General features: G+C 44.0%; 1 protein-coding gene across 1 annotated transcript in view; it reads right to left on the bottom strand.

Moving 5' to 3' along the window:
- COLGALT2 (collagen beta(1-O)galactosyltransferase 2) overlaps positions 1-14,946 on the bottom strand; it is a 57,397-nt gene extending 42,451 nt beyond the window's left edge. The window contains exon 1 of the mRNA XM_083621407.1: positions 14,406-14,946. Within this exon, the coding sequence (XP_083477533.1) occupies positions 14,406-14,659 (254 nt within the window). The 5' untranslated portion in view covers positions 14,660-14,946. The remainder of the gene's footprint in view (positions 1-14,405) is intronic.
- Between the last annotated feature and the right edge of the window lie 3,655 nt (positions 14,947-18,601).

The raw sequence follows: 18,601 nt of genomic DNA, 5'->3' as shown, positions 1-18,601 counted from the left end.
CTTAACTTGGAACTGTTCTTAACCTGAAGCACCACTTTAGCTAATGGGGCCTCCCACTGCCGCTGCGCCGCCGAAGCACAATTTCTGTTCTCATCCTGAAGCAAAGTTCTTAACCCGAGGTACTATTTCTGGGTTAGCGGAGTCTGTAACCTGAAGCGTATGTAACCTGAAGTGTACGTAACCCGAGGTACCACTGTACCAGAAATTCCCAGTGTGTGTGTCAGGACAGAAGCCTTGATACATGCACAAGCATGTATTGAAAAAAATATTACAGTGGTACCTTGGTTTGCAAAAAGTTTGGTTTGCAAACGTTTTGGATGACAAACCCTTCAAACCCAGAAGTGGTGTCCCGGTTTGCAAACTTTTTTTGGATTACAACCCTTTTTTTTGGATTACAAACAATTTTTTTTGGAGGCCCCATTGGCGAAAGTGCGCCTTGGGTTACAACCTGTTTTGGTTTACAAATGGATTATGGTTGTAGACCAAGGTACCACTGTACTTGTCCTTTTTATGTTCGGCAATAGTTAGCCTATTTTGCCATGTTTTTTAAAAACTTTTTAAATCATGTGCCCACCCCCCTAATATTCTGAAGAGGGTCTCTTCTTCCGTCTTCAGAGAGTAGCTGGAAGTGGGGAGACAGAAAAAGGTCATTCTTTCCTTCCACTCTGCAGTTTTAATCTGAAATCTTAGGCGCTGTATTGTGCCCAGAGATCAGAAACTGCTTGCGCTGATGAAATTCTGTATCTCAAAATGTGCCTAGAACAATGGGAGTTTCGAACGCTGCTTACATATACATGCATACATACTGCAAATGCTTTGCTAAGGTGACCAAAATATTGCATTCAGAAAAGGCTGAACTCAACAGCCTAATCTAAATTATGCTACATCTGCAAAACCCTCTCTTGCTTCTACATAATTTATTCATAAGGGAAAGCAAGAAGTGCATGAGGCAAGAACTACAAAATAACTCCTGCTCCAGAGGGCAAGAACTGAACCAGTGGCTTCAAGTTACAAGAAAGGAGAGTCCAACTGAACACCAGGAAGAACTTTCTAATGGTAAAAGCGGTTCAGCAGTGGACTTCCTTGGAAGGTGGTGGACCCTCCTTCACTGGGAGGTTTTAAGCAGAGGTGGGATGGTCATCTGTCATGGATGCTTGAGCTGAGTTTCCTGCATTGCAGGGGGGTTGGACTAGATGACCCTCAGGCTCCCTTCCAACTTTACAGTTTTATGATTCTATGAGGCATTGAAAAGTCTTCCACTAAATAATTAAGCAATCCTTTTTCTGCCTCAGGATTTCACTAAGCATTGGTCACAGGCTTTCAAGTATATTTCCATACCAGTAACTGCTAGTAAACCTTGCTTGGGGATGGATCCAACTAAGTAGTTGCACTAGCAGGAGGCAGCACAAGCACTCCTGCTACTGCGACAGCCCCCCCGCCTCCTGCAGCCACCCCCCCATTAGCTTTGGAGGGTCTCCTACCTCCAGAACAGGGCATAGGGGAGGGAAGTGAGATTTATGTTAGTGCAAAGTTGAATTCCTCCCTTTGTATTTAATTAAAAGCAAAGTCATCCAATTTATAGAGCTCTGTGTGTGCCTGCTATGTTTTTGTGGGTTGAATTCTGGGCAGTACTGTGTATTCTCCAGTTTGGATACTCCCCTTGAAATTAGCACACTCAGCATAGGCAAAATTTGGGGAGGGGTGCAGGGCAGAATATTCACCTGCCCAGCATTTCCACTGTAGCCAAACTCCCTTTTGTTCTGGCAGCAGCAGCATCTTAGTCTTTCAGTTTTGATGCCCCACCTTTGCATGGGCAATCTATCCAGAGTTAGTGATCTGACTCGGTTGTCCTCTTCCTGCCTCTGTTCCCTCCCCCTCTCCTTGTCTCTTAGGTTCTTTGATGGCATGAGAACAGCCTATATAGTTCCTAATCAGGAGGAAGAGATAGTGATGAGCACCTTCTTTGATGTTGGACATTGTTTTGAGAAAGTGAGGCATTGGGAGGGGGTGGCTAATGAATAATTTGCACGCCGCACAGGCTAGCTATCTAGCTATCTATAAATCATATGGTTTGCGGCAGAATAGAGAGAAGCCTGGGTCGAGGGGCCATGCAAACGGAGGCTTCCTGGGCGAGTCACTTCACCGCTTCTTGAGGGATTCCAAGTGGCAGCTTGAAGCGCTTGCTTGGTCTGTATATACAGTCATACCTCTTGTTACATTCGATTCAGGTTATGTCTTTTCAGGTTGCGTCCCACGGCGACCCGGAAATACCGGAAAGGGTTACTTCCGGGTTTTGCCACTTGCGCATGCACAGACGTGCAAAATGACGTCACACGTATGTGCAGAAGCGACAAATCGCGCCCCACGCGTGCACAGACATGCGGATGCGGGTTGCGTTCCTTTCAGGTTGTGAACGGAGCTCTGGAATGGATCCCGTTCGCAACCAGAGGTACCGCTGTATTGCTTCCTGTTTAGAATAAAATCTTTAATCTTCTCACTCACTTGCGTTTTCTATTACATCTAAATCTCATTTTTAAAGAACTACCTTGCATTTGGCAAGACAACCTTTCAATGAATGATTCTCAAACAAAATTTCTAATCTTCTTTGCCTTCACATAGTGTGTTCACCCATCTGATTTTATTTAAGGACATCCTTGAGTCTTCATGCATGGCGTTGCATTGAGGCATTATGGGCAGAACATATTGGCCACTACACCCATTCTGATTAAATGGCACATGGGCAAATGATGCAGAGGGTGAAAATGATGCAGATGCAGTATTAAAGCAATTCCACTGCCCCACCTCCCCCCCCCCAAAAAAAAACGTAGAAGGAAACCATTGATGAAATTCACTGAAAGAAATTTTAGAAGAGAGCCTATTTTCATATATTTTCTACCCAACCAGTATTTACACAAGCATTGTTTAAGGTCAGTGTTTATTTCTGGCATCAGTTTTGAGTTTTGATTTATTTTTCATTGCTCAGAAACATTGATCTTTGAGAACAGGGGAGGGAAAACATGTAAAGGATTAAGTGTACTGTTCACATAGCACAGAGATACTAGGTCAAATAAAAAGCAAGATTACACACTGATCCATATCAATTGTTAACAGCTTTATTTATAAAAAGTGACATAGCGGAATGTTTCAGGCTTAGTTACTTCTATTTTTATAGGGGCATATTTATTTTCTGATAGCTGAGCTTTTACACCAAAATAGCTACTTTGTGCTGACACATCAACTTAGATATGCTAACAATTTAATACATTTTTAGCCTAGGAGGTTTGAGCTGATGGGAGGACTGCATGGTAAAGGTACCAGGGAACAGAGGGAACCTACATGAATAAAAATTAGGGCCACTGCAGATTTCAGATAGCATCTCAGTAAGTCTGCACCTCGTGAACTAAACTGGCCTATTTAAAAATAATAGTAATATAAAAATGCTGTTATTTTCCAAGTGGGATCTGAAGTTCAATACTAGCCAAGTAGCAGGATTGGCCTATTTGCCTGCTATGATAAGCCAAACTATACTCACTGGGACCATGCAAATCTACAAGCTCACAGATAAGAGTTCATATATTCTGAAAGAAAGGAGAGGAAACATGGCAGAAGAACAGCAGCAGAAATGATACAGATAACATAGAATAGCCTTCAACAATCTGCTGCCTGCCCTGAGTAGCGGTGGGGTCAGCTTAAATATGCAAGATCCATTTTCAGTCAATGATTAAAGTTTGCAACCCTGGCAGGACTTCTATTTTCTATTTTTACTTTCAGTGATCACCAACTGAAAAAAATCAACACAGAAAGTGGGTGTGTGGGAGAGACAAGTAAGATGTTTTTAGAGAAGGTAAGGTTAGCCGTGCTTTGCGTCCTCAGACCCACCCAACCACAGATATCAGCCTGGTTTGGTAAATTCTAACCAGCAAACATCCCACCAAAGAAAATTTCCACCTTAGGCACTTTAAACACACACACACACACCGGGGCGGGGGACTACAGGTTGCTCCCGACATGTTTTTACAGATCCAGCAGCATGCAATGAAGTTCATAAATTTTGGGGAACAATGAGCATGGCCTGAAGGCAGACTTGTAAGAAAGATTTTATGAAATCCGTCTCAACAAGCACTTAGCAAGAGTGCAACATGTGTCCTAGAGTGACTGGGTTCTCAGTCTCAAGGGTTGTGCACACAGGGATACTGTGACTTGCACTTCTGCATTAGAGTCACGAGAGCCAAGAATTTAGTGGACACTGTGCCAGATCTGGACAGGAGACACTTTGGTTCAAATTTCCACTCAGCCATGAAGCGCAATGGGTGAATTTGGACTAGAAACTGACCAAGAATGGATATAATGTCTCACAGCCAAATCATGGGTTGGCCATCAGGAGCACACATACTGCGCAGCACCTCTTTTCCCCATTTGTTTGGGTATTTCCTCTCTCTCTTGGGATAACTACCATTACAGCCACAAAATAACCACTCACATCTGCACTAACTTTTATGGCAAATTAAATGATAGTTAGCTCATACCGCAGTTTGTAAGCTTTCTTCTAGCTACAGCGAGACTAATGAAGCCTGTCCGGACTTCCTATTTGGGCCCAAAAGCCATTCTGGTCAAGCCACCCAGTTGCTCTATACCTGACATCATAAAGGACACCATATGCATAGGGAAGGTAAAGAAATGTTTGGCCCAAATGGAAGTTTGCAAAACCCCTGCAAAGCTGATCACCAGGGTGTGCAAAACACTGTGCCTCTGCCTGCAGTGTTTAATTTCAAACTGTGTGAGCGAAAATAGGGCACCTGAGGCCATTGTGACATCAGGTGAGTCAATGGTCAGTAGCCCCACCCATCTGTCAAACTTGGCCCTTGGAGACAGGGGGAGATAAAGATACAGCCTGCTAGTCTGATTGAATTCCCTACCCCTTGACTATGGCTTCAAAATGATTCGGCACCAACTGAAGTCAACAAAAGCAATATCCTTAAAACAATCAAAATGCCACTAGCTCCTAGGACAATTTTGTTAAACTATCTAAGTGACCAAACTGGTTCCAATTATAAGGAGCTGGTGTGCAATTTGTTAACCACAGCATGAGTGTGGTTACTCTCACGGAATATCTTTGTGTTTCTCAGTTATGAAAGGAACGCCCACTTTGGGCTGCTTCTGACCCCCCTTGCCTTTTAGGGTTTTCCCCACTTTTTTGGGGGGGATTTCTGCAAACCTAAGAACTCCCTCTTGTGCATTCATGGACTACTTTGGATACGAAAGGGCCTGCCTTGGAGAATGAGTTTACAGTTATGTAGTATGCAGGATAAGGGATTTTGTCAGTTTTATTTTTGTCTGCCTCAAGAGTTTCAAGCCACAGGCGTGCGCATGAGACATGTCTGTGGCAACCTGCTTGGCTCGTTCTCTCAATCGGTGACTGGTAAACAGTTACTTCTGTTGGCAGTTAGAGGGTGGAAAAGAGAATAAATTCATTTTGAATTTGAATCATATGTGGAAGGGGCAAACCAACTGTGCATCTTGGAGAGTGTCCAGAGAACACATAATTCCCTTTACTCTTATTGTTGTAGATGAGCTAATACAACAGGTCAGCAGCCTTTTCCAGCCATGGGCTGGTCCACCGTCCCTCAGACCATGTGGTGGGCCGGACTATATATATATATATTTGGGGGGGGGGATGAACGAATTCCTATGCCCCACAAATAACCCAGACACATTCTACTCATTTGAAATAAAAAGACACATTCTACTCATGTCAAAACCCGCTGATTCCCAGACTGTCCGTGGGCCAGATTGAGAAGGCAATTGGGCTGCATCCAGCCCCCGGGCCTTAGGTTGCCTATCCCTGTACTACAATCTGTTTGTGGCTATTTGATCTGCTATGACTCATCCTTCACCCCAAAACTGCTGTACTTACTATCTAGCTTTGCCTCTAGCTTGTTTAGTCTGCTTTCTAGAACTGAGCCAGATTAAAGTGTCATGGTCCTGGTGCTACATGGATTGTGAGATGGGCCTCATGTATGCTCTCTTGCTTGCAGTTTAGGACAGATCTGTCTTAGGAAGATTCCCATTACAAGAAAATGCCACTGACCAAACAAAACCTCTCTTGACCTGTCCAAGGAGCCCTCCGTCAAATGCAGGTATGTGAAGAGAAATTCTGGCAATAACTTTATTTTGCATGAATGATTCCAAGCTGGAGACTGCCGGGCAGACAGCTATGACTTCATTGGCCTGAAATACCAACTCACTGGGAAGATCATTCTGCTTTATGAGCACAACAACCAGCCACATTAATGCCAAAACGGAATCACCCTATATACACCTTCCATTCTTATCAGTATAATCTCCAGATTGGCCTGGACTTTATTAAGAAAAATACATGGCAAGTGAATGTAAAGTGCTCAATACAGCTAAGATTTTCATGTAGTCAGACCATTTCTGAACCAGATTTTGTACTTTGAGATGAGTAATTTGATGGTCTCCGGTTCCAGGAAAAAAATGTTCAACAAAGCGTATTAGGGCAATTATTACCCTCGTGTGAGCTACAGAAAATGACCTTTGCCAGGTTGTTCCAGTAACCTGATACTGTTTATAAAAAAATCATAATAAAAAAGCTGTCTGAAAGAATTTATTGCTCAAGGCTCACACAGCCCATTATAAGAGTGTTCATAAATGCAACGACAGACTTAGTTAGGGGATTAAACAAATCCAAAGAACTCCTGCTGTCATACCTTGCAATAGTCATTCCCAATTTGTGCAATTAAAAGTTCTTGCAAGCCTGAACTATACTCCTACAAGGAGGCTACCCAGTGTGTCTCTGCATGATTATTGACTCTAGCCTTATTTCATTTCAACTGGCCTTCACTGAAGGGGGTTAATTCTGCTACATCTCAACATTTGGTGTGATAGGATGGGCCAATCTCTCTGAATTAAAAGCTGTACTAGTTATCTGTTCCTAGAAGGGGCTACAGGTGTCTCTTCTGCACAAGTCACTGTTCGGAGCTCACCTCCTTTGAATCAAGACACACCTATCCAAACAGCCCATTCAGAGATGAGGGCATCTCTATGGAATGATAGATTTTGGTCTTAGACATTCTGAAAGCAAATCTTTTGAGTGCAAGAGTGAATCATGCCACCAGTTTTATTTAAAAATTTAAAAAAAAACCCACTAAGCATGCCTCAGCTCTCAGAAGTTTGGGAAATACAGATCTACACAAGTCATATTGTAAACAGATAATTCAAAATGCTGTACAAAAAGGGGAGCATCATACTGACACTTAGATGCCTCTTATGTGGACTTTATTTGCTTGTTCTGCATTGTGAAACAGATGGAAACATATTGAGCGTGGACAAGCCTCCGGTTCACTTCCAGCATTCCACTGACAAGGTCAGAGACTCCTCTACCGCAGTGTACAGTGAAATTCCCTATCCCATTTTCAAGGCAGCTCAGAGACTTTGACAATTCATCAATAATAGACAAATGCAACATGGTAAATAAACATATTCAACAGCCTATAAGGGGCAAGGGCAACTATTTGGTCTTCACAGGTGCAGGCTGCATCAGGGACAAGCTCCTACTTTTCACCAGGTTTGAGGGAAAGATGGGGTGGGTGGGAATCTCCCTCTGACCTTTTTTGGGTTTGCAGCCATTCAGAAAGCACCAAGGCTCCTTGCCACGGGGTACTTTGCAAGAGCTTCAACAGGTATAGCGCAAATTCAGAAAGACATCCACATCCCACCCCTGAGTCTATAACTTATATAAGTGATAAAAATAAGTTGTACCTCAGCCTACAATCAGGCAGGACACCCTCCCTCACCAAAAAGTTTATAACCTATATTGGTTCTATAAGCTATAAATTCAAATTAACCGCCATGGTGTTACCCAAAACAATTGAATATTGAGAATTCTCTTCAATAAGTCCTTAGCCTCCCCCTCACAGAACTACAGTTCTCAAAATTCCCTAGTGAGGGGAAATTACTGTTAAGCCAGTTTAAACTTGCAGTGCCAGTTTTGCTTCGTATCCACCTGGGTTCCTGACCACTTTCAGCACTGCTGAAAGAAAACACAGCCTGCCTCAGAAGTGGGCGATGCATCTGGGTGCTGGCCAGCAAGCCAGCATCTCTCAGCTCGACATGGGCACAACACTGGCCTTATCTGACACAGCTATTTTCATTATTTATTGAATTTGTATTCTACCCTTCATCTATAGATCTCAGGGTGGTTCACAGCACAAAAATACAAGATAAAAATGCAAAAAACATATTAAGAATAAAACAAATCAAAACAACCCTCCTTCCCCTCCCACAAAGACATTTAAAAGGATATAGGATGTTAGTGTTAAGTTGTGGGTGAACATATCAGACGACACAGCGATTCTTCAAACAGCTCTTGTTTATTCACAGGCCAGGACAGAACTGAACTGAAGGGTTCAGCCAGCCTGCTTATATAGAGCTCCAGTACAACGTAACTGTAACAATTTTCTAAAACTATCCAATCACTGAACGTCACTTTCGATCCCTTATTTGCATAACTATCTACAGTATCCCCCTGCTGGCCCAGGGTGAGAACTTCAGTACATAACAGTTAGTATGCCCAAAGCCTGGTTGAAGAGGAACATTTTCACCTGGCGCCTAAAGGTGTATAATGAAGGCACCAAACTGGGCAGAGCATTCCACAAGTGGGAGCCACTGCAGAAAAGGTCCACCCTCTGGACCTCTCTTGGGGAGGGACACACGAAAAACAGCCTCAGAGGATGATTGCAGGCCCAGTGGGGTCATATGGAGGGAGGCAGTATTTTGAGACTATGTGCTTTGGAAAACACACAAATGCTGTTTCCGTGCGCTCTGGCTTCCGTCACGGTGTCCCATTGCGCCAGAAGCGGTTGAGTCATGCTGGCCACGTGACCCAGAAAGCTGACTGCAGACCAAATGCCGGCTCCCTCAGCCTGAAAGTAGAGTTGAATTTGACTGGACTTAGCCACCCATGGGTCCTTTTCCTTTACCTTTAACCTTTCTATATTGAGGGTCTGATTAAATTTAAATACTTTGCAAGCTCTCCTGCTCCCAGCCACCTCAAGATGATGGGCGTCCCAAGCCAAGCTGTGATGTGTGATTCTATCTAAGGGGCAGCTAACTTCAGGCCCCGTAACTCCTTGCTGGGCTCCTCCGTGTGTCCCTCGCCTGCATCGACTCCTCTTTTCAGCTCTTGCTGGGAGTCACATTCAGCTCCTTCAATCAAGTCTGATTTATACCTTCACAGTTCATGGAACCTATCCACATGTCCACTACCATTACCTTTGGGATGCAACAGTTTACTTTTTCCAGGAGCTCAGCAGTGAATAATTCATGGACTCAAATCAATTAGAGGGGTGGGGGAAAGAGAGGAAACTGCAGAGAGAGGCCAACCAATATTGACTTTTGGAAGAATATTAACACCCAGTCTAAAATCTTAACAATTAAATACTGTACTGCCATTTATGGACTGCTTCTCTCTCTCCGAAACTGAGGCTAAAGCAACATGTTTGGCAGAGATCCTGCCTCACCATTCTCCCTGCAACCCTCCTCCTCAGACACTTTCTCTTTCAACCGGACAAATACACATCCAGATATGTGGCTGGTGGGGGAGAAAGAAGGGTTAAAAGCAGCGGTGCAAGGGATGTGCAGGTTCCCAGGCATATAACCTTCCAAAAGTGTCATTTTACACCGAATCAACAATACTATAAAACACATCTGTTTTCTACCTGTCTTCCTGCCTGCTTTCTGCTAGTAGGTGGCTACTGGGCAAGCAGAGTCAGCAGGACCTTTGATCCTCTGCTCTAGTGCTAATCATCTGTCCGTGGTGGCGCAGCAAGGGCTTCTATGCTTTTTGGTGTTGCAGGCTATTATTTGGCCACTATGCATTAAATTAAGAACAGATTGCTGCCATGAGCAACTTTTGCTTGCTGAGATGCCAAAAGAGGACAAGGGAGTCAAAAACATTCCTTTAGTGCCTAAGTTTAGCCAGAGAGGGAAAAGATAGTGTCTGGGTTATCATACATACAAAATATATCATTTTTCTTTTTGGGGTGCATGGATGAGATGAATAGACCCTTCCTATACTTTGGGGGGGGGACCAAATCATAATTAGGGCTAGGTGCAAATGCACCAGTGGACTTAATTGTAGAATTCAGCCTAACTATCGGGAGAGAAAACCACCCCCATTTCTCTGTAGATGTTTTTTCTTCTCCTTCTCCTTTGTGATTCTGCAGGAGATAACAGCATCAGAAAGTGGTGTTTGCATCTTCTGCAAAAGCACAGCACAGGCAGGCAGCCCCCCACTGCCCCACGTGCATGCCACAAGAAGGGGTGAGCCACTGGTGACCATGCTTATGCACTGCCAATTCCACCACTGTGTGAAGCAGTATCATCTAGAGCAATGGTTCCCAAACTTTCCCCCATTAACCATGTGAAAATTATTGAGGGTCCTGGTGGACAACTTGATGTTGTTGCAGCAACGGTAATGTGCTGTGCTAGATTCTGTGTGGTCTTTAATTGTATTATTATTGCTTCTTCATATATTCAACTTTATTGCACTGTATTACAATTTGAATTTCACAGAATTCAGTTTGTGACATACTGCATTTTATTGTAACTCCTTCTCTTGTGAGGAGGCAGGTTTCTGTGACAATTCTGGCCCACAGAATATATCTACCTGGAAAACAAAACAGCCTCCTGAGAATACAAAAAAAAAAAAAAAAAAGCCGTTCCTATTTGAACATGAAGATGGTCACCAGGACAAGGAAGTCTTCACATAGTACTTCAAAACTGAAATGCAGGATATTGAGAAGGCTGCCTGCCACTTGATAAAACATGGTAAGAGCAAAAAGGCAAAATCAACAGGAAAACCGTCCATATGTGCCTTGAGGAAAGAGGGCCACTAAAAAGCCATACATATTTAGCTATGGAAAACGACCACATTTAGCCTTTAACTGACCCCTGAATAGGGAACATCATCAATATTCACTGACTCAGAGAGGAAATTAAATGCAAACATTATTTTTTTAAAAAAAAGCATCACTGCAAAGGACGGAAATTGCAGCTGAACCCTCTCAAAATACTAAACAATTGACTGTAGGCTTCCCATGCCCTATGGCACAACCATTGTCTTCTCCACTGACTCTCCTGGCTTTGGTCTGGGCTGTACTCCATGGCAGAACCGTGTACAATGAATTTGGGGAAGACCAATTAGCTCCTGAAAACTACAAAGGAAGGCTGGTACAGATAATGCTAACACTTCAGTGAGACTGGTAAAACAAGTGATACAGGGGTACCTCGGTTTTTGAATGTCTCCATTGACGAATGTTTCGGAACTCGAACGCCGTCAACCCGGAAGTAAATGCTTTGGTTTTCGAACACGCCTTGGAAGTAGAACAGGAAACGCGACTTCCACTGAGTGTAAAACCCTGAAGCCTAGTTGTTGGCTATTGAGTTTCAGTTTTTGAACGTTTCGTAACTCGAATGGTCTTCCAGAACAGATTACGTTCGAAAACCGAGGTACCAAATTGCAAAGTAATTAAAAACAAGTTCTGCAGTTGGAGAGTTACTTGAGCAAACAAAACCAAAGCTACAAAAGGCCAGTCTGAATATGTTCTTTTTTATTCCTTTTCTCTGCACCTAGTCACAGGAATTGTACACTGCAGCTACTACCCATTATCCTTTCTCGTGTCCCTCTTTTCTCTCCACAAGCAAAGAGTTGTTCAACCTTCAGAGAAGCAAAGATGTATCTCTCAACCCAACCTCTCCTACAACAGTAGAGACTAGTGGGAAGCCAGCTGTTTTCTACAAAGCTGCCACCTGTTCTCTCCTGGGGTTCCTGGGGTCTTCTCAGAGTGCAAGGCAAACAGTAAAAGGTGCAACAGGACCTAGCATTGACATAGGTAGTGCTAGAGACATCTGCACCTGCTCCCCCTTCTGCCATGCTGCTTTCTCAGGCATAAAGGGAAAATAAATAGTGATGCTGTTTGAACTCTGCCAAGACTATAATTCAGCAAAACATGTGAATGGCTTAATAATATATTTATCTTATTCTTTTTATAGTTCTATTAAGAACACCTCGTCCCAAGATGGAATTACATACCACCTGGACTTCTGTCGACATTGTCTTTATGGTTTTAATGCTGTACTTTATCCAAGTGTTCAGAATACAGTACTCTCATGGGCATATTAATGGTCTATAAGATGTCAGTGGAAAATTTAAAGAAGTCATCCAGGTGATTTTTTAAAGCCACAGAACCTTTAAAAGCAACCTTCATACTCCTAAAACTGCAGGTAATGGGGAAAGAAATATTCTGCTTACATTTTTAGAAAATACATCAATGCAAATTTATTTTGAGGACCAATGGTACAAGAAAAAGCTTTGCTCTCTCCAACTTCGAAGCTCACTATGATTAATGAGCATCTTTCCTTCTTAATGTGACAGTCCTGCTTTAAAAAAAGAACAACTAAGCACATGAATGCTCTTTCTGTTTATATTTTACTGTTGTGACCTTGCGTACTTCACATTCATCTCCAAGGGAACATTTCCAAGTTCCTAATTAATAATGCACTGCCATCATTACATCATTGCCTTTTGCATGCAAAACAGGGGCTCTTCCACTGTGTTTTAGGTGCTCCCCATGAACTTCTTGGTACAGCAATCAAACACGGTTGTTACTTTTACAAGAATTCTAACATCGGAGGCCAAATAGACTTGAGCATGTCCAGGTTTCTTTTTAAAAGAATGCTTCCTCACCTGTCTAGAGGCTGTCCTGATGCCCAAATTTGTGCAATAGACTGAGACTGCTGAAAGAAAGAAGGTCCTTTGGAACCATGACTGCCTTTCGAGGCTATTTAGCACAGTGTAACAAACTTGTCATGAGAGAGGCAGGGGCGGGGATTACGAGATGCACAACTTAAATCACTCCACTTATGATGGAGCTGGATATTATGGTCTGACTTTTGGCAAGTTGCCAGTCTGTAACCATACACAGAGATCCTTATCTGTACAGTGGGAGGGGGAATCATACTGGAACATGTGTTTTTTTCATTTGGGAAACCATTTAAAGCACAGGTGTGAACAGAGCCCCCTGCAATAAACCCCTCTAAGTTGTTCTGAAGAGTGACAGCAAGCCCCATCAGCCTCTGCCGCTTTTGTTTGGAAACTATGCTCCTCCTTCTTCGCTCCCTTACAGTTAGCCACGGGCTGGTCCTTCCTTCTACCACATGTGCCCTACCCTCCCAAACACATGGCTTGGAGATTGAGTTACCTCTTGCACTTAATGCTTCTGGAGACAGTTGTACAGCTACTGTATTCCCATTGCGGGCAAGGAGAGAGGGAAACTGCTGTGATTTCAGTCTCCCACAGAAACCCAACAGAACAAGCCAAGGTGATGTTCAGTGGGGTTTCTGTGACAGACGTAACTGAATGATGAAGTGGTACTCACAAATAGACACAGTTCTCTCTTGGCAGGGGCAGAAAACACACACAAACTAACTGCTTCCAAGAAATCTCTCCCTGTGCAAAAGCAACAGCTGCAAAAGCCTAGTTATTAATAAATTGCTTGGGGACAACCAGGTACTGCAGTTAGAGCATGCAAAAAAGGGTTATAATTTTTCCATCTCGTTCAATTGAAAACTGCTTAGTAGCAACAGCTTGTCAAACCCAATTCCAGAAGCCCACAGCCTTGCTAAGCACTGACGTCTGCCTTCCCCCTTCCTTTTGCAGAAGATCAAGAATCTATGCAGCCATGACAAATCTCAACGGGCTTCTGAGCCACCAAGATTCTCCTCATCTGTCTTGTGCTTCCTGTATGCAGTCACTGCTGCAGACGGCAAGATTAAGTCCCAATTTTAGACTCCTGCACGTTCTGTTACACTACTCGTATATGCCAGTAAACCATTGTGAACCTGAGCAAATTTACTCAGAAGCAAGTCCCGGTGAGTTCAGGGGGTTAGCTCTCAAATACATAGGATTACAAATTGCAACTTTAGATTTTCCACCCTGCTTGGTTGTGCCTCTCCCATCTCACCTTCCATTCATCCCACCAGGTGCTTCCAGTCTTTTACTCACCCCCCCCCCGCCTCCGGATCTTTAACAGCAGTATCCTATGCAGGCAACATCAAAGGTGACAAAAATATTGCTTCCATCACAGGGTGAAATTTTTCATCTGTGGATTTCTGAAGACCCAGCTTCAGCTAATGGCACAGGAGCAGACCTGGTAGAACTCTGGCCCCTTGATCAGTTGGCAACCTTGCCTGCAAACTCCAACCAACCCGCACGTTTTCCTCCATCCATCGCCTTGATGCAGCTACCTGGAAACTTTTCTCTCGCCCAGCCTCCGTCGGGATGAGGTCACTGAGGTCTCCCCCCCTTCGGCCTTCGGCCAACTTACCAGAGGGCGATCCTGTTCTTGGGGTACCGCAGCCTCTCCAGGCAGCCGAGGAAGTGGGGCAGGGAGTGGGCAGCGTTCCTGGCGAGGAGGGCGAGGAGGACGGTGGGCTTTTGCAAGGCGGATTCCGGCAGGGGATCCGGACCCAGCTGCTCCGGGGCTGAGCAGCTGCCCCCGGGGAGCCCCAAGACCCAGGAGAGGGGCAGCAGCAGCAGGATCCGGGCAGGGCGGCGAGGGAGCTCGAGGGGCGCAGCCATCTTTCGGGGCAGCGCGAGGAACCTCTGCTGGCAGCGGCGGCCGGGAGGCGCCTACCTGGAGAGCAGGCTGGAAGGGAGGGAGAGGAGACCGGGCTGCTGCCGCTGCCGCTGCCGCGCGCCCCCGCTTCGCCTTTTTTTATTTGCTCAGAGGAGGAGGAGGAGGAGGGGGCTGTGCCTTCTCGGCGAAAGGCGGCTTGGCGGAGCAAAGCCCTCCGCTCGTGGAGCAAGCAGAAACAAAACACGCGTGCTCCTCTCTGTCCATATTCCCTCCTCTGCCGACCTCCTAAACGACAGAGAGCTTTTTGCAAAACTAATCATAAGTAACGCTAAGAAGGGATAGGTCCGTACAAACCTTTCAGATGATCTTTTTCTTCTGATCCCTATTGGGCTCGGATTGCACCGGGCACACTTCGAATTAATGCTAGTGGACACGGGAGCACAATGTGGTGGTGGAATTTCACGCGACCGGTGGCTCAGTGGCTGTGTTCTTTTTAGATTCTCACGACTAAGAGCTCCATGCATGTCGGAGAAAAGAGGTCCCCACACCGTCCTTTCACTAATGAGCTAGCGTACTACATGTAGCGAGCTTTTTACCTGGGGAAATAATTTTAAAAATGACACACGGGTCAGAAGTTGTGCTCCAGAATTCTGCCCCTTGTAGCACAATCCTCTTTATGCACGTGCACTTGCATGGAAGTCTCACTGACTTCAACAGAATTTACTCCCACAGGTATAGGGGTCTAGGACTGCAAGAGTGACTGAGATACTGCGAACTCAACAACCTCATTAGGTAGAATGCCTAGAAAGGCCATGGTGGCTGAATCCTGCATATGCATACCCCTACACGGAGCCAACCTTCCATGAAGCCTCTGCCTTAATAAATGAAATAACAGATTGGGCTGGCACTGAGGTTTTCCTGCTTTGTATTGACTTCAGTTGCTCTATCTGCACATTTATGGCTAAGGATTATAATATACTTTCCTGGCATTGAGGTTGCAACCCCATGCACATTGCAAGCCCCAATGAACACATGGTTCTGTAAGGATGTGATTACGGATACTTCCCAACAACCTGTTTATTGAACATACAGCCTGATACATTTGTAGGGAAACTAGACAGCGGTTGGCTGTTTAATGAGCATTCACTCTTAATTGGTTTGTAGAGATTTTGTGTTTGGTTGTTGGGAATCACTGCTTCCAGGAAGCATGCATAGCATTGGCCTACAGTACTTGTCTAGCTAAGCCACCTACCCAGTCTACTCCCTGCTAGAAAGCAATCATAATCTAGAGCAGAGTTTTCCAAACTTTTCATGTTGGTGACACACTTTTTAGACATGCATCATTTCGCAACACAGTGATTCAGTTTCACTAGAAAACCAGAGGTTAAACTAATCCCTTTCTAGCCCTGTGAGGAGTGTGGGGAGTGTTTGTGCAACACACCTACACACTGCAGCCAACACACTAATGTGTCGCAACACACAGTTTGGAAAGCACCGATCTAGAGTTTATAGCCCAATCCTATGCATGCATACCCAATGCATTCACCGAAACAAATATAATTAGGACTGCAACGTAAGTGCAGCTGGATAACTCAAGCAAATGACCAGAGAATTTTGATTAAGAAGGAAGCATCTCCCCCCCCCCACTGAGTTCCAGGAGGCTCCCAGTTAAGCCTGTATAGGATTGCAGACTAAGATTCAGATTTCTGTGGAACCACTAAAATATTTGGCAGTCCTTGCAACAGGAAGCAGATGTATGGGACAGTTCCTTCAAGAAACAGTAGCATGTTTTCATTCTTCTCACTATGCTTTCAATAAATGTCCCTCAGAAGCCAGAAAGGAGCCTTTTCAGAGTTGCCAGTTTGTGGGATTGTTTTTAGGAGGCCCTTAGTAAGATCACACTTCTAGAATTTCATGAAACACAAAACTGAGTGAACTAAACAATCTTCACTTTTGTGGAAGTAGTAAAGTTTGCTGCAATGACAGGGCTTGACAGATGTTATTTCTTTGTTTATTATGCTCTTTCTCAAGTTTAATTCAGAGCAGTTCAAAAATTGTTCATAGGCAGCTTTGCATCATCCTCTTCATCCTCAGAGGGAGAAGACCTATTTATCTATAGCAGTAAAGCTGTCAGTATCCAGAGTTACTAGTGTCTAATCAACTAGGAATCTTCTGGCTCAGAACTTTCCTGTGCCATGAAATTCAGCAGACAGAATTAAGGAAGACACTTTGCAACATGGGCACAATAATTATAATGACCCATTTAAACAAGCTGCTGAGAAAATGTATGTGAAATGTATACTCAAAAGGCAGAACATACAGCAATGAGGCATTGATGTTAGAGCAGGTATCTTCAACCATTTCAGACCCGTAACACACTTTTGACGCAAGCATGCATTTGGAGACCTGTTTCTGAATATTTTACCATATATCTGCATGGTGGTATTGCTTCTGTTGTGAGCTACCTTAGATCAGGCTGCAGCCCACTAGGTCTCAACCTAACGGTTAAGTATATTAAGTGTATATAATCTGTTAAAGAGTTAAGCATATAATCTGTCAGTTATTTTTTTTTTAGGCGTAGCACAGATTTGGGATGGGGGACTGGTGAAGCTACAGATGTTTTAAGTGCTGCTGTTTTATGTTTGTAAAAATCAAATACACCGGCTTCTCACATTGGTATTAGACTTATCACTCCAAAAAAATACTAGCAGAAACTGTGCTATTGCTGAGAAGCTTGTCTACCAAACTGTATTTCACAGTATGCCTTCAGAATGTTTTGAGTTAGTTCAAAAGGCCACTCATGACTTAGACATTTTGCTCAAGTACCTCGAGCCCCCCCACCCCACTCAAAGGGAATAGTTCGAAAGAATGCCCAACTTGCTCTGGCATCTGAGCCAGACTAGCCCACAAGCACCTCTCCCTGGGAGTAAAACTACAACAATAAACTAAAAAGCAAGCCGCTTGCCTCCTTTCCATGAAACCCCCAATCAGTGCCTGAGGCCACTGCCTCTCTTGTCTTGTGGCAGAGCTGGCCCTGCCAGCACGGTTTGGGAAGAGCTGCTGCTTTTTCCTTGCATGATGCCTCCCTGTGTGTTGGTTTTGGAGGGGTCAAACTTGGGAGATAATCTTGTTCCATTTTCCTTTTCCTTGCATTGGATTTGTGCCCTGACGCGTAGACCACAACTGCATGCCGCATGCAAGGATCTCTGCAGAGCGAGCATGCTTAGCAAGGAAGACGCAGCACAACCCCCCCCCCATGAGAAGCATGGCTTTACCTCATTGGTCACACCATCAAAAATATCACCTGCCGAGTTGGGCAGATCAAAGGGCTGCTTGTCTGGTTAGCTGGCAATCCTAAAGTGGCAGCTCACCATTTTACAGAAACCTTAGGGAGAAATAAGTATTAGTTAAGAAATGATGCTGGGGGGGGGCTGCTTCTGCTTCCCTGCTGGGGGAAAGTTTTCAACTTTCAAATTCCCCAAATGTGGGGTGCTAAAAAGCTGTAATGTGACCTGAGAATTCAAAAGAAATTTTGGTGAAATTAATATAATTTAGCTTTGCTTGTTAAGTTAAAGTATGGTAAAAATGCATAGAAATCATTAAAAATGATTTGCCAAGTACTTCCAGTTATATTATATATTGTCATTGTTATCAGTATTTATTATTATTTACATATTCAGAATGTAAAATTAAAAAAAGGTTTTCCAAAAGTAGTTTATGTGCTTCTTCATCAAATGTAGATTTACATAGCTAAATGTTGTCCACTCACAAAAATAATAGTAGATTTTGATTCTTCACACTCAAAACATATTTTTAAGACCACTCGCTGAAAAAATTGGCAAAATTTAATTTTCTCCCCCTAAATGACTACCCTCCTCCTCCCTCATAAAAGGATTACCCCCCCCCGCAAAAACCCCTCCTTTGAAACTCAATTTCAGTTAGGC

This window comes from Podarcis filfolensis (genome assembly GCF_964270895.1).
Source record: "Podarcis filfolensis genome assembly, chromosome: 6".
Taxonomy (NCBI): domain Eukaryota; kingdom Metazoa; phylum Chordata; class Lepidosauria; order Squamata; family Lacertidae; genus Podarcis; species Podarcis filfolensis.
The sequence above is the reverse complement of the archived record's forward strand: the minus strand, read 5'-3'. Positions and strand labels throughout refer to the sequence as shown.